The sequence below is a fragment of the Trifolium pratense genome, linkage group LG2 (assembly GCF_020283565.1).
Source record: "Trifolium pratense cultivar HEN17-A07 linkage group LG2, ARS_RC_1.1, whole genome shotgun sequence".
Classification (NCBI taxonomy): domain Eukaryota; kingdom Viridiplantae; phylum Streptophyta; class Magnoliopsida; order Fabales; family Fabaceae; genus Trifolium; species Trifolium pratense.
This window is the reverse complement of record NC_060060.1, coordinates 36,619,744-36,634,646: the sequence shown is the minus strand read 5'-3', so window position 1 is coordinate 36,634,646 and position 14,903 is coordinate 36,619,744. Positions and strand designations below refer to the sequence as shown.

Below are 14,903 nucleotides of genomic sequence, written 5' to 3'. Positions count from 1 at the left end.
GAGCCTGGTTCGTGCTTTAACCATGGCAACCTTTAACAATGGTCAATTCCCTGCGAATCTACCAGTTTTGGATGGAAAGAATTATGATAATTGGAGCAAGCAGATGAAAGTGCTATTCAATTATCAAGATGTGATGGAACAAGTGATTAGTGGTGTGGAACCACTCTCAGAAGGTGCTACAGAGGTTCAAAGAACACAACACAAAGAATTGAAGAAGAAAGATTACAAGGCATTGTTCATAATTCATCAAAGTGTAAGCCCTGATATCTTTGAAAAGGTTGGAGATTGTGAATCAGCCAAGCAAGCTTGGGATATTTTGGCTACAGCTTATGCTGGAGATCAGAAGGTGAAGAAAGTGAAGCTACAAACCCTAAGAAGCAAGTTTGCACAGCTACAAATGGAAGAAAAAGAAACTGTAAGTGAGTTCTTTACAAAGATTGCAAAATTAGTTAATGAAATGAAAGCATGTGGTGAAATTGTGTCTGGTACAATGAGAGTTGAAAAGATACTGAGATCTTTAACTCCTAAGTTTGACTATGTGGTAGCTGCAATAGAAGAGTCTAAAGATCTTGACACTATCAAGGTTGAGGAACTGCAAGGGTCTTTAGAAGCACATGAGCAAAGGATGAATCAGAGAAATTCTGATAAATCCAATGGTGAGGTAGCATTACAAGTGCAGCAGGGTAACAAGAATAAGAAAGGAAAGGGAAAATGGCAAGGCAATAAGGGAAAAGATAGTTATCAGAATGGAAATGGAAAAGAGAATCAAGATATCAAAGGAGGAGGTGGAAATCAGAAGAAACAGTTCAATGGTGGTAGAGGTGGTTACAATGGAGGTGGAAGAGGTGGAAGAGGTGGAAGAGGTGGCAGAGGTGGAAGAGGTAAGTTTGATAAGAAACACATTCAATGCTATAATTGCCAAAATTATGGTCATTTTGCAGATGAATGTAAATTCAGAGAGGAATCAAGTGATGCTGAGGCCAAAATTGCTAGAAATGATGATGATGATGAAGGCTCAGTTATGTTTCTTGTAACTACAAAGGATGAAAGTGATCTTCAAGAGAAATGGTATCTTGACACTGGATGTACAACACACATGACAGGGAGGAAAGATTGGTTCACAAGCCTAAAGGCTACTCAGAATCACAATGTCAAGTTTGCAGACAATAGCAGTCTTGCAGTACAAGCCATTGGTGATGTAACAATCAAAAGAAAGGATGGCAAGTGTTCAGTGATTTCTGGTGTATTGTACATACCAGGTATGAAATGTAATCTACTCAGTATAGGCCAATTGCTAGAGAAAGATTACAGAATTGTAATGGAGAATAGGTTGCTGAAAGTGTACAACACTAAAGGTAACTTGATGTTAAAAACTGAAATGTCAAAGAATAGGACATTCAAGATTGGGCTCAATGTTCTGAATCACAAGTGCTTGATGACTGCATCAAGCAGAGAAGAGTGGAGATGGCACTATAGAATGGGGCACTTGAATTTCAAGGACCTCAGCTTGCTGCAAAAATCAAAGATGGTGACAGGCTTGCCAAGCCTGCAAGTGCCTGAAGAGATTTGTGAAGAGTGTGTGCAGTCAAAACAGCACAGAGGGAGCTTCAGCAAGCATGCAGCAAGTAAAACCAATAGTGTACTTGAAGTAGTGTATTCAGATGTATGTGGTCCAATGCAAGTGAACTCAATTGGAGGTAACAGGTACTTTGTGAGTTTCATAGATGACTTTAGCAGAAAACTATGGACTTACTCAATAAGTAAGAAAAGTGATGTGTTTGAAATTTTTAAGAAATTTAAAGCTACAGTTGAAAGACAAAGTGGTAAAAAGCTCAAAACCCTAAGAACAGATGGGGGTGGAGAGTATGTATCACATGAATTTGCAAAATTCTGTGATAATGAAGGCATTGTGCATGACATAGTCCCACCATATACTCCACAGCAAAATGGGACTGCTGAAAGAAAAAATAGAACAATAATGGATATGGTGAGGTGTATGTTGAAGGGAAAGCATTTACCTAAGGAGTTATGGGGTGAAGCAGTTTCTACTGCTACTTATACATTGAATAGGTGCCCTACAAAGAGATTGAAGGGTATCACACCAGAAGAATGTTGGTCAGGACACAAGCCAAATGTAAATCATATGAGAGTGTTTGGTTCACTAGTCTTCAAACACACACCAGATCAACTGAGGAAGAAGTTGGATGATAAGTCAACAATGATGATATTGGTTGGTTATCACTCAACTGGAGGTTACAAACTCTATGATCCAATCAACAACAATGTGGTGATCAGCAGAGATGTAATAATTGATGAGCTTAAGGAATGAGACTGGAACACTAATGACAGAAAGAAGTCAACTAGTGTGATGATTGAAGAGATTAGTGAAGAACAAGTAAATCAACCAGTTTCTGAGGTGAGAAGATCAAACAGGCCTAGAGTTCTGCCAGCAAGACTACAAGAATGTGAAATGAACCCAGATGGTCAAGTGAATAATGATGGTGAGTTGATCCATTTAGCATTCATGGCTGAATCTGAACCAATTGATGTGCATAGTGCTCTACAAAGTGAAAAGTGGAGAGGTGCTATGAAAGAAGAATTGGATTCAATTGAAAGCAATCAAACATGGGAGCTGGTGGATCTACCACAGAGAAAGAAAGCAATAGATGTGAAGTGGGTTTACAAGCTGAAAGTGAACTCAAAGGGTGAGATAACCAGATACAAAGCAAGGCTAGTGGCAAAGGGATTTCTTCAGAAAGAAGGTATTGACTATGATGAAGTGTTTGCACCTGTTACTAGAATGGAAACAATTAGGTTAGTAACTGCTCTTGCTAACCTAAATGATTGGCCAATGTATCAAATGGATGTGAAGTCAGCTTTTCTGAATGGTCCTATAGAAGAGGAAGTATATGTTGCCCAGCCACCTGGTTATGAAGTGAAAGGTCAAGAGCTTAAAGTGTATAAGCTTAAGAAGGCACTCTATGGTCTGAAACAAGCTCCAAGAGCCTGGAACAAAAGAATTGACAAATTCTTAAATGAAATAGGGTTTAAGAAGTGTGTCACAGAACATGGAGTGTATGTCAAGGAAGATGCTGCAAAGGGAGTCATTATAATTTGCCTATATGTAGATGATTTGCTCATCACAGGAAGCAATGATTCTTATATTAGTGAGTTCAAGGGTGACTTGAAGGAAGAGTTTGAGATGACAGATTTAGGCCTGATGACATATTTTCTAGGCATTGAGTTTCTGAGAAATGAGCAAGGAATCTTAATGCATCAGACTAGATATGCATCAGAGATTTTGAAGAAGTTTGAGATGGACAAATGCAATGTTGCATTGTCACCTGCTGAGCCAAGGTCACAGCTAACTAAGTGTGCAGAAGAAGAGGATGTAGACCCTACATTCTATAGAAAGCTGATTGGTTCTCTGAGGTATTTGTGCAATACAAGGCCAGACTTGGCTTACAGTGTAGGGATTGCTAGCAGGTTTATGGAAAGGCCTAAAAGTTCACATTTGATTGCAGTGAAAAGAATACTTAGATATGTGAAAGGGACCATAAACTATGGTATTATGTTCCCTGCAAGTGATAGAGGCAAAGAATGCAAACTGATAGGCTACACAGATTCAAATTGGTGTGGTGATCATGAAGATAGAAAATCAACAGCTGGCTATATGTTTTTCTATGGTGGATCACCAATATCATGGTGTTCAAAGAAGGAACCTGTAGTGGCCTTATCCTCATGTGAGGCTGAATACATAGCAGCATCACTCAGCACTTGTCAAGCTATTTGGTTGAAAAACCTAATTGAAGAGATCAGTCAAGACAAGTGTGAAACTGTTACTTTGAAGATTGATAATGTGTCTGCTATCAATCTTGCAAAGAACCCTATTGCTCATGGAAGAAGCAAGCATATAGAGCTAAGGTTCCATTACTTAAGAGAGCAGGTAAGCAATGGTAACTTGGCCCTAATGCACTGCAGAAGTGATGAGCAAGTTGCAGACTTGTTAACCAAGGCTGTAACAACACAGGTATTTGAAAAATTGAGAAGTGAAATGGGAATTGAGACAGTGGACAACATGAATTAAGGGGGTGTGTTAAATCTAAGAAGGCCTTAGATGATTAATCCATGTTGTGTGAGCTGACTTGGTGTGCAAGCTGGCCAAAAGTGAAGGAATAACTAATTACTTGAGATGCAAGTTAGTTAGTTTGTTAATAGAGTTTGTTAGATTCAGTTAGTGTTTGTTTCACCTAGGTTGTTGAATTGTTTTAGAGTCAGTTAGGGAGTTGTTAAATTGGTTAGAGCCTAGGAGAATCATCAAAATGTGATGATCTAGTGTTAGTATAAATAAGGCTCATGATTAGTGATTGTAATCAACTTTTCTTTCCCCATTGAGGATGAATAAAACTGACTCCTATTTTCTCTAATCTTCTTCTTCCTTCTCCTCTGTAAATCGTGTGTTTCTTTCTTCCAAAACTATTCACCATTGTTGCAGCAACAAGGAAAAGCAGATCCTGCAGAAAGTGTGCTCATAGGCAAGGCCAGAGTGACAGTGCAGCGCGCGCGAGATTCCTTGCTTGACTGCTGGTTTGTGAGGCCTGTGCAGGCCAAAGTGATCAAAGAGAAAAGCTTCAGCTGCGCCAACAGAACTAATTGAGTTTGGAAACTAAGGAGCAAAATTTTGCTCGATGGCGTAGCTTCATAATTAGTTCAGTTGTCTAGTCAAGAGAAAAAAAAAATAGATGATCCAATTTCGCATTGAAAGAGAAAAAAAATTTTATCTTAAATATATGTTATCTAACATAGTTTAAAGATTACGCATCGTCAGTGTAAATTAATTTTACACTGTCAATCAATAAGAATGAAGCATTCTTCCATATCATATTAAGAAAGTGGAATTTAGTGGGGTGATGTGACGAAAAACATGGTTAATATTAGTTGACAGTGTAAAATTATTTACACTAACGGTGCATATTCTTTTTTCTCTATCTAAAATATTCAAATACCCTTTTATTATTTTCTAAAATTCTTTCTTCTGTCTCTCTTTATCTCTCCCCCTCTTGATGTTCTCTCTTTCTTCGGTCTCTCTCCCTCCCTCTCTCTTCCCCTCCCTATCCTATTTTTCCAATCAATAGTTCATCCCTTAGAAATGGATTCTATGCAGTTTATGGCCGTAAGTTCCAATTCCCTAAAAAAATATATTCAATTTTTATTTAGTAATTTAAAAAATACTCCACTTAAATCATGACTGCTTCATCAGACAATCATCAAATACTTAACTGCATAAATGGGCTGAGCCAAGGCCCAACAAGCCTGGGCAGCTGGCCGGGGTCTGACAATTTTTTTTGGTATTTTTAGGGAATAATTTAGGGCAAAATTGATATTTTTAGAGGTTATTTTTAAGGGTTAGTTTAAGGTAAAAATGAGTTTTTTTGTTGAAAACTGAGATATTTAGAGATTATCTTAGGGCAAAACTGAGATTTTTTATTAGACTATTTATTTATATATTATGTCATACGTGAAATTTTACTCGGATTCTATAATTTTTCTAATTCCGCCACTTAAGTAACTACATAAATTGTTTTACTACACCTTATCCAAATCCCTCATCTCTCTTGTATTTCATTTATCTTGCTCTCACATGCTCCCCTTCCTCCTCTATGACAAATATATAACAAATCATACTATTTTTTTTATCCATTACCTTTTCTTTATCAAACAAGTCATTGTATTATAAGTTCATGGAAGAATAAATTGTCACCAAATAATTTTACCTTAATTATATACACACACATATACTCTGTAAATTATCCGCGGTAACTATAAATAAATACAATGAGTGTATGAACTTTACAAATGATAAACCAGTGCTATTAATTCGACATCTTAACATGGCCAAATGGCTACTTGCTCCTTCGATTTTTCTCTCCCAATTAGGCAATGAAGATAAAATATAAATATAAATGGTCCCTCCATCCATCCCCACAATCCCAAGCAGATCATTTCCTATATCTTTGCATCGTTTGACTTTTCCTTATAGGGCCCTTCATCCAGTCATAAATAGAGACCCCCACTATTTCCCATTTCCCTACTAAACGTGCCTTTTTTTTCAAACAACTTCCATACTCTATGATCTATCCCATTTTAATACTATAAAAAAGAATTATTTAATATTGTTATTTCTAAAATATTTTTTATATTTTATAATGTAGATTTTAATTTAATTTAGTTATAAAATACCGATATTCAATTAAAGTTACAGTTGCCTAACAATTTTCCTAATTTTAATTATTGAGAAGCAAAATTTGAATTTGTTATAATATTATTATTATTGTTGATTTTATCAATCCCATGTGAGCTAGTTGTTAGCTCTTAGTGCCAGCTTGAGCGTGTCGCCTCTTCTCAATCTTGTCTCCTTAGGTATATGATTGACAGAAGGAAATGTTTCATTAGAAAAAGTGAAGAAAAATGTCAATTATTTTTAGGTATGTAACTGATCTTACCTAGGACGATCGCGCTAGCGTTTGCTCGTGTAAGCCCTTATTGAAGTGGAGGGAGGTTATGTACTTGCAAACACTCCGACGCTCAAGTCAATTAAGTGTGGAGTGAAGGTTTTTTGTGTTAAATGATAGGTACCTTGCAAATGACAATGAGATGCGTATATATAGTCTCAGCGCTGGGCCAAGGCCCTTGATGGTATTAATGACCATCAAGTGGCTGCCAGAAAACGGCTGAGAAACCTTGATGAGCAGTTAATGTTCATCAGAATCTGATGAACGGCTGTTACAACACGTTGAACGCTGTGACCGTTGGTGCATGAGAGATTGGAATCATTGGTTGTTCGCTACTTGGACTTATGCTGTTGATCCATGAATTTTCTTCTGCTACTGGGCTCAAGACCCAGTCCAAAACAGTAACGAAAAACATTTTACTGTTTATTTAACTTAATTTATTGAACCGAAAATTATACACATTCTTTCAACATGGAAAATAGGTATGATTTTTTAATATAATCAAATTGAGATGCGTCGACTTATTAACCAACAATTTTAGATGGATTATATCTCAAAAAAATTAGCTAAATACAATCGGATTTTTTCCCCTTGACTAACCTATATGAAAATTGGACTAGGCTAGCCGCTAGCCTATTGAACTTCGAGTTTATGTATTTGGATCGTATATCTTAAGCATCCAAGACCCTAAACTGAGCAGCTCAAACTTTTGAATTCTTATACTCTTTGGATTGGTGGTGATTGTTAAAAAAATTAGGGTTTCAAAAATGCAAAATATTTAGGGGATATGTTTGTATTTTTTTTCTAAGTTTATGGAGTTCAATTAAACTCCTTCGAATGGATTACAAGTCTCCTATAAGAATCTCATCTTTGTGTCTTCGTCAGCTTCATGCTTGAAGGACCGTGGATTTTTGTAACTTCAATCACATAAAATCATCGTATGATTGTTGTTTTTTTTTTAATTTTATTTACAAATGTGTTGAGTATCGCACGGAAAACTTCTAATAAAATATCTAAATTTCTCACCATATGATAACTGTTTTGAAACTGCAATTTTTTTTTTGAAATATATATATATATATATATATATATATATATATATATATATATATATATATATATATATCCAAATCCAAATATACCGTTAATTCTATGTTTAATTTATAGCAAGTTTTTGACATAATTAAAGTGAACCACCATAATTTAGTCAATCTCAATATGACATCAAACATGCCCTAAAACTAAAACTAAAATATTGCCCTCTTTAATCTTCTTTTACTCACTTGATACTCGTGTCCTTTTTGTTTACTTTATTATTACTTCCCATATCTTTTTTATAAAATAAAATAAAAAAGAAAGCTTGATTGCATCTAATGTCCGTGGAGGTCCCACGTCGGCACAGACAAAACACGATGACAACTACTACTCCCTAATAGATATCTCAAACATTTTAATACTTTGTTGTTTTGAGCGAACCCATTTACTTGGCCAATACTCACCCACGTGTCACCCTTTCATTCGTCATCACCTAGATTTCCTTTCTATGACCAGTCACTTGACTATAGATATTAGAAAAACCGCACCCAAAGAAATCAATCAAAACTCACCCAACTCAACTCAACTCTCTTCTAAATAATCTCTTAACTCCAGAAGCGCGTTTCTAACTTAAAATAAGTCATTTGAGGGAACATAGCATTAGCATGGGACTAAAGAGTTTTCGAACCAGCAACTGGAGTGTGCCACCTAAGCTATGCGATTCTTGCAAAATCACTTCTGCCGCGCTTTTTTGCCGTTCAGATTCCGCGTTTCTATGCATCAACTGTGATTCCAGAATTCATTCCGCTAACAAACTCTCTTCGCGCCACGAACGTGTCTGGATGTGTGAAGTGTGCGAACAAGCACCAGCTTCCGTCACGTGCAAAGCTGACGCTGCTGCTCTTTGCGTCACGTGCGATTCTGATATCCACTCTGCAAATCCACTCGCTCGTCGCCACGAGCGTGTTCCTGTTGAACCTTTCTACGACTCTGCTGAATCTGTTGTCAAATCTTCCACCGCCGCTGCTGCTGCTGCCGCTTCGTTCAATTTCGTTGTTCCTACTGATGACGGTTACGGTCAAGATGATGTTGAAACAGCCGCCGCGTGGCTAATTCCGAATCCTAATTTTGGATCTAAACTTGCTGAAACCCCAGATATCAAAACTAGAGAGATGTTTTTCTCCGATATGGATCCGTTTCTTGATTTTGATTACTCAAACAACTTCCAGAACAATAACTGTAGCAACGGTTTAAATGATAGCGTTGTTCCGGTTCAAACTAAACCTATTCCGGTGCCGATTATGAATCATAACTCAGAAGGTTGCTTCGACATCGATTTTTGTAGATCGAAGCTATCTTCGTTTAATTATCCATCACATTCTATTAGCCATAGCGTAAGTACTGTTTAATTGAGTAATTAATAATTGATTAATTAATTGATTAAGTGTGATTAATAATGATTTGATTTTACATTAGCAGGTTTCATCTTCTTCACTTGACGTTGGAGTGGTACCGGACGGAAACACCGTGTCGGAGTTATCATACACTTTCGGTGGTGGTTCAGAATCAAGTGGAATAGTTTCAGGAGGTGTGAATAGTAACCAAGGGGTGCAAGGAGCAACTCAATTGTGTGGAATGGATCGTGAAGCAAGAGTTCTTAGGTACAGAGAGAAGAGAAAGAACCGTAAATTCGAGAAAACTATTCGTTACGCTTCGCGAAAAGCTTATGCAGAAACCCGGCCCAGAATTAAAGGCCGGTTCGCTAAACGAACCGAAATTGACTCGGATGTAGACCGTTTCTATAATCCGACCGATCCTCTTACAGTTCCTGGTTCACTTTTAATGGACTCTCAGTACGGCGTCGTTCCCACGTTTTAGCAAACAACATAAACAGAGGAGTATACTATAGTATATATAGTATGAATTTCTCGTATAGTATCGTTGGCATGTGTTTAGAATAATAATAGTAGTACTAATTAATGATTAGTGATTATGTGGGAACCGTTGATTACTATTTATATTTATTAGGATGGAATATGGAATATGGAATATGGAACATGGAACATGGAAGATGCAGATGATGATGATGATGATGATGATGAAGATTTGTCTGGAGTAAAAAAAAGGCGTTGTTACTACTTTTACCTTTTAAGATTAAAGAAGAAAAACTTTATGGGACTTTTTGGTTGATAGTATTAATCTGGTGTAGAATTAGAATCTGTACTGTAAACTCATTTTCACTGTTTAGAAGTTCATTTTGAGTAAAAAAGAAGTGTCGTTTTCTAATGGGATCACGGATCTCTTTCCCCATTCTTATTGGATAGGGTGTCACTTTCTATTTCCCAGCTGTATCTGTATCCGTGTTCTCATTTGTGTTCAAAGGATATATATTAACTTTGAGTCAACCTCTTGTGTGTGTCAGCGTAAATTATTGCTAGTAGTATTATATACTTCCTCCCCTCATTAGAAATCAGTCTATTTGCGCAATTGAATCAATGAGTTGGTTCAATCAATTGCATTAGAAATCAGTCTATTCGTCCAATTGATTCAATTTTGTTTAAACCATAGTAACTCAACCAATTTGAATTGAATTGAATTGAATCGGTGAAACTCTATTTCATCTTAGTCAGTTCAACTAGTTTTTATTCTTTTAGTTACTTATTTAACTATTAGTCATGATTTAACTCTCGTTGAACAAATTAAATCAATTAGCAATTGTGTACTCATGTGTATTTGGCCTTTTATCCAAAAAGATAAAGGTCTTGTAATTCCTGATTAGTTTCTCTTTTATATAAGTTTTTTTCCTTTAAAAAAAATTAAAATTAAATTATGATGACACAGTTTTACCGATTAAATATCTTATTGGATGTCTATGAGGTTTAGTTCAGTTAGTAGAATCATTATATTTTATACAAGAAATTGGAGTTCAAACTTCAAACACTATCTATTGACTTTAAGTTTAAAGGTAAAATTCTAGTCAATATCTTACTTGACCTAAAAGAAAAATATTAGATATTTTATTGGATTCTTTTGTTATCAATAATAAACATAGTTATCAATATTAACAAAAGTACGAATAAGATATCTTTCTTTTCTCTAAAGATTCCATATACCACATGTAATATCATTTGAATAAAAGACACTAATACATTCTCCCAACTGAGACTCAAACTTTCATTTATTATCTTAGACTCATGCAACATGGTGAACCAAGGTCCGAGTCTACTAATTTATGAAAGATAATTATGAAATTATTTTCTATTTATTATCTTATTTTCTTAACTCTTTACGGTCATACCCAATTCGAGGTATTTGTCTATATAATTATGCACAAATGATATCCGGTTCATTTAAAAAAACAAGGCAAAAGTACTACACTTGAATGAAAGAGTGTGTTGGTTGTACTCCCCAAGATATATAATTTATTGTGCTAGATTAGATGAATGAGGTGTTTGTATTTAAGAGTAAATTGTAGTCCTATGTCAACTATAAAAAAGTTTAACGTTGGATACATAAGAGAGGTGAAAAATGTTATCTCAACACAATATTCTAACAAAAATACAACAAAGTTTCACTTTATGCTTTTTTTAATATTTTTTGCACATCTCGATAATTGTGAAGTGAGTGAAAAAAGGTTGTATCGTATTTTTGTCCGATCTTTTTGTGTTTATATAACACTACTCATATATATATATATATATATATATATATATATATATATATATATATATATATATATATATATATATATAAGAGACGTGATCTATATTACTAATTTTTTAAAATTGTAGATGGAGATGTGACGTCACAATCTCTTAATGATCCTAGATCATTAGTCAATAATTTCTCTTTAACTCCCCAAACTTCCCATCAATATATAAGGTGGTATGAAAATTAAAAGTACGAGGGAATTCATCCCTTCCATACAAGTAGTCGTGGAGGTTAAGAGCATAAAATAAGGTTAATTATACCATTTGATTTATAGTTGATTTGTATCAACGACTTATGAGACGGTAATTTAAATGAAGACATTCTCTAGAAAGATAGTATACCTATAAACACTTGGGCGATATTAGAGTGTGAGAATTTAGAGATTAAAGAATGTGTAACTTAACCTAAATATTGAGTTAGACAATCGTTATATGACTTTGAATATTGTTTTTCTAACGTTGCTTGGGTGTGCCTCTAGGGTATCCCTATAGCATATTCCATAGTGATCTATTTTCTTAGATGATTAGACTTAGACCTAATTAGACTTAGACCTAATCATTTATAAATAGATAAATAACTTTTTTATAGCAAACATTTGACCTATTGGAGATGAAAATGTTAGTTATACCATTGTGTCTCACATTCAATTGTAAGCATCAAAACAACAAAACTGTCTATTATTTCCTCAACCAAACTGTCTTGTATTATTTCATTCAGTTGAAGACAACAGAAAAACTGATATGGATAGCAATATTGTTGGTGTTTATCTTTATGCAAATGAATGAACACGTAATGCGAAAAAGATGTCGATTGTTTTATTCACTCACGCGCTGTCATTATCAAATGGGCTAACACGTGGGCCCAAGCCCATACTCCCTTCACGTGTCTACCAGTCCAAACCATCTCATGTGGGCTCACTTTTGTCGTGTAGCACTCGTGTCCTATGGACGTGTGGTCCATTCAAAGTTATTTTCAAATCCATTATTGATGTTTTCTCTTCGGGCCCCCCGTGTTTCTTTTATACCCCCCAATATTCCAATTTTGCCCTTGTGAAAAATTCGGTTCGCAGAAACCGAATTTTTTCTAGTGCAAATTCAGAGTAAATTTCGGTTTTTAGAAACCGAAATTTGTTTTCAAGGCAAAAAAAAAACTTCGGTTTCTACGAACCGAAGTTTTTTCAAGGGCAAAATTGGAAACTCAGGGGGGATAAAAGATTCATGGGGGGTGGGGAGAGAAAACATCTCCATTATTAGTCTATTTACAATCGCACTATAGAGGAACCCTACCAATGTTAAGATATATGAATATAGGTCAACACAACACTTCAAGGTCATTCACCAATATATACAGTAATAAATACATGTACTAAAAACTGTACTAAAAAAACCATGTAAAATTAATAAAAAAATAAAAAAAAACTTTAAAACAAAACTGTACTTTGGATAGTATGCTAGAGATCATGAATTCGATGATCAACTCTATTGTAAACAAAAAAATAAAACACTTACAATTTTTACCGAAATACTAGGTTGGTTAGATTTGTTCAAAAACTTCAAAATCCAAATCTGATCTATATATTATCCATATATAATCAATGGTGTTGCTAGGTTGAGTCTGACATTCAAATTTTTAAATTTTAATAAAAAATTATAATAATAATATAAAAATATTACGTAGTATATTCAATTTTACGTTGGATTAAACAAATACACAATACAGTATACTCTATAATTGTCCTTTATATGTGATTTTATTTTTTGAAACAGTGAATAATCATCAACTGATTATTATTGTTGTCGATCGCATCTCTCAATTTAAGTCATGAGATAATTTGAAAAATGGTGAATTGAAATTGATTTAGTCTTTTTTGATGAGTTAATGGTCCAAACAAAGAAGCTAGAGAATTCAAAATATTGAATACATATTATATAATAATATATGTGAATTTTTGTAAATTCAACGGTTCAATTAAAATCCCTCACCACAATGTGGATCCGTCCCTCATAATAATTAGAATAAGTCAGATCGACCAACATAAGTTTATGGCCTAACCTACATTAGAGTTAGGCCATGTTGATTTTTTTTTTCCATGAAAATATATGTGACTTCGGTATTATAATTAAGTACAAAGTTAGTATTTTATTTATCCATGGACATGACCAAGGACTCTACAGACGGAGGATGATACTCCACCCATGTTTAGATTTTTTGTTGTTGTTGATAAATATCCATGTTTAGATTTGGGAAGTGGGGAGTGGGACTAAACAAATTTAGTGAAAAAGAATGTGTTAGGGGTTGGTCTCCTCCTCTTGCTATAATTAATTACTCTCAATTTAGTAGTATGGTCTTTCCTCCATATCCTAAAACTGAGTGAGGAATTGGGATTGGAGAATAACTTGTTGTATCGAAATAGCAATTGTCATGTGGGAGATCAGAGAGGAATGGATTGCAGAGATTTTTTGTTTATAGAAATATTTGGATCCATCTGCCCATCCTTTTCAACCTTACAATAAGGTAGGCTACTTCGTTTGATAATTAAACCTACCATGTGGCCGGTGGTCCTTGTCTTTGTTTTATGTGTTCTTGCACTGTTTTAATTTCAAGTTTCTTTTTTCCAAGTAAAAAATGTATTAAAATTTTTTCTTTCAGAAAAAAACTATTCTATTGCACTTATAGAAAATATTGCAGGTGTATCAAGGGAGTTGAGAGGGTAGATAACTTAAAGTAGTGGATCAATGAAAGGATTGCTACGAGTTGGAGGTTAGAGTTTGAGCAAGAGAGAGATGTCTGACAATAAAAAAGAAGGGAATATGTGCAAAAAAAGTTATGACGTCCAATTAAATATAAGCTTGAGGTGGAGGTCGGTGCTAATGTATACATTGTGAGGTTGTAACATTGGGATAGGTTCGGTACAAAAGTTTAATCTATAACACATATTTTAGTGTTTGACACATTTTGAATAAGATTACTAGTAGAAAAATGATTTTGACAACATAATTGTGATTTTCAAGCAATCTCGTATGATTGTGATTATGTGAGTGTGAAAAGAGAGAGCAAAAGTTAAAACTAAATGTACATGTTCATTAAAAGCGAACGATTTCAACTTTGAACTCCGTAAGAAAATCTGTATTATTATTTATTGGGTTATGTTAAACAGTGTCTTTGAAATACTTGTTAAACATACTTAAAAAAAAAAATTAAAGATAAAATTAATGTTAAAAAAATAATTTTTTACATTTTAAAGATATTAAGTGCACAAATTTTAAAATAATTTTTTTATTAATATGTTTAGCTATTGTATATTCGTAAAATTATAACTTTAACGCATACATGAACTGAGCCCACCTTCAGTTCATAGTCAAAGGAAAAGAATCCGTAGAAATTCATAGTTTGGGCCAGGAAAATGAGATAGTCAATCAATGGGCTCAAATTTCTGGTGGTTCATCTGGTCAATTCTTTTGGCCCAACTTCACCAAATCACACTTTTTATGCGGATAAGGGTAGTTCTCCAGTAAGCCTCTGTGATGGTTCAATTGGAGATAGTTTTGAAAAAGATTCAAATATGAAAAAAGGGCACAATTTAGATAACTTAAATTCTCGAGAGAACTCTGAAGAGGACCTCCAAGAAGGAAGGAAAACTTGGGA

At 34.6% G+C, this 14,903-nt stretch overlaps 1 protein-coding gene across 2 annotated transcripts; it reads left to right on the top strand.

Annotated features, from left to right (window-relative positions):
* Nucleotides 1-7,977: 7,977 nt before the first annotated feature.
* Nucleotides 7,978-9,952, top strand: LOC123906266 (zinc finger protein CONSTANS-LIKE 5). 2 transcript variants are annotated; one of them, XM_045956135.1, is made up of 2 exons: nucleotides 7,978-8,941; nucleotides 9,027-9,952. In XM_045956135.1, exons 1-2 carry the CDS (start codon nucleotides 8,213-8,215, stop codon nucleotides 9,423-9,425), a joined length of 1,128 nt encoding a protein of 375 aa, XP_045812091.1. In that variant the 5' UTR covers nucleotides 7,978-8,212; the 3' UTR covers nucleotides 9,426-9,952. The 2 variants fall into 2 exon arrangements, with proteins under 2 accessions (XP_045812091.1, XP_045812090.1); XM_045956134.1 differs by having other exon boundaries at nucleotides 8,079-8,941; nucleotides 9,024-9,952.
* Nucleotides 9,953-14,903: the final 4,951 nt, after the last annotated feature.

Coding starts and splice junctions, on each gene's coding strand:
- LOC123906266 (XM_045956134.1), top strand. CDS start 8,213: ATGGGACTAAAGAGTTTTCGAACCAGCAACTGGAGTGTGCCACCTAAG. Junction 8,942..9,023: donor CACATTCTATTAGCCATAGC/GTAAGTACTGTT, acceptor ATTTTACATTAG/CAGGTTTCATCTTCTTCACT.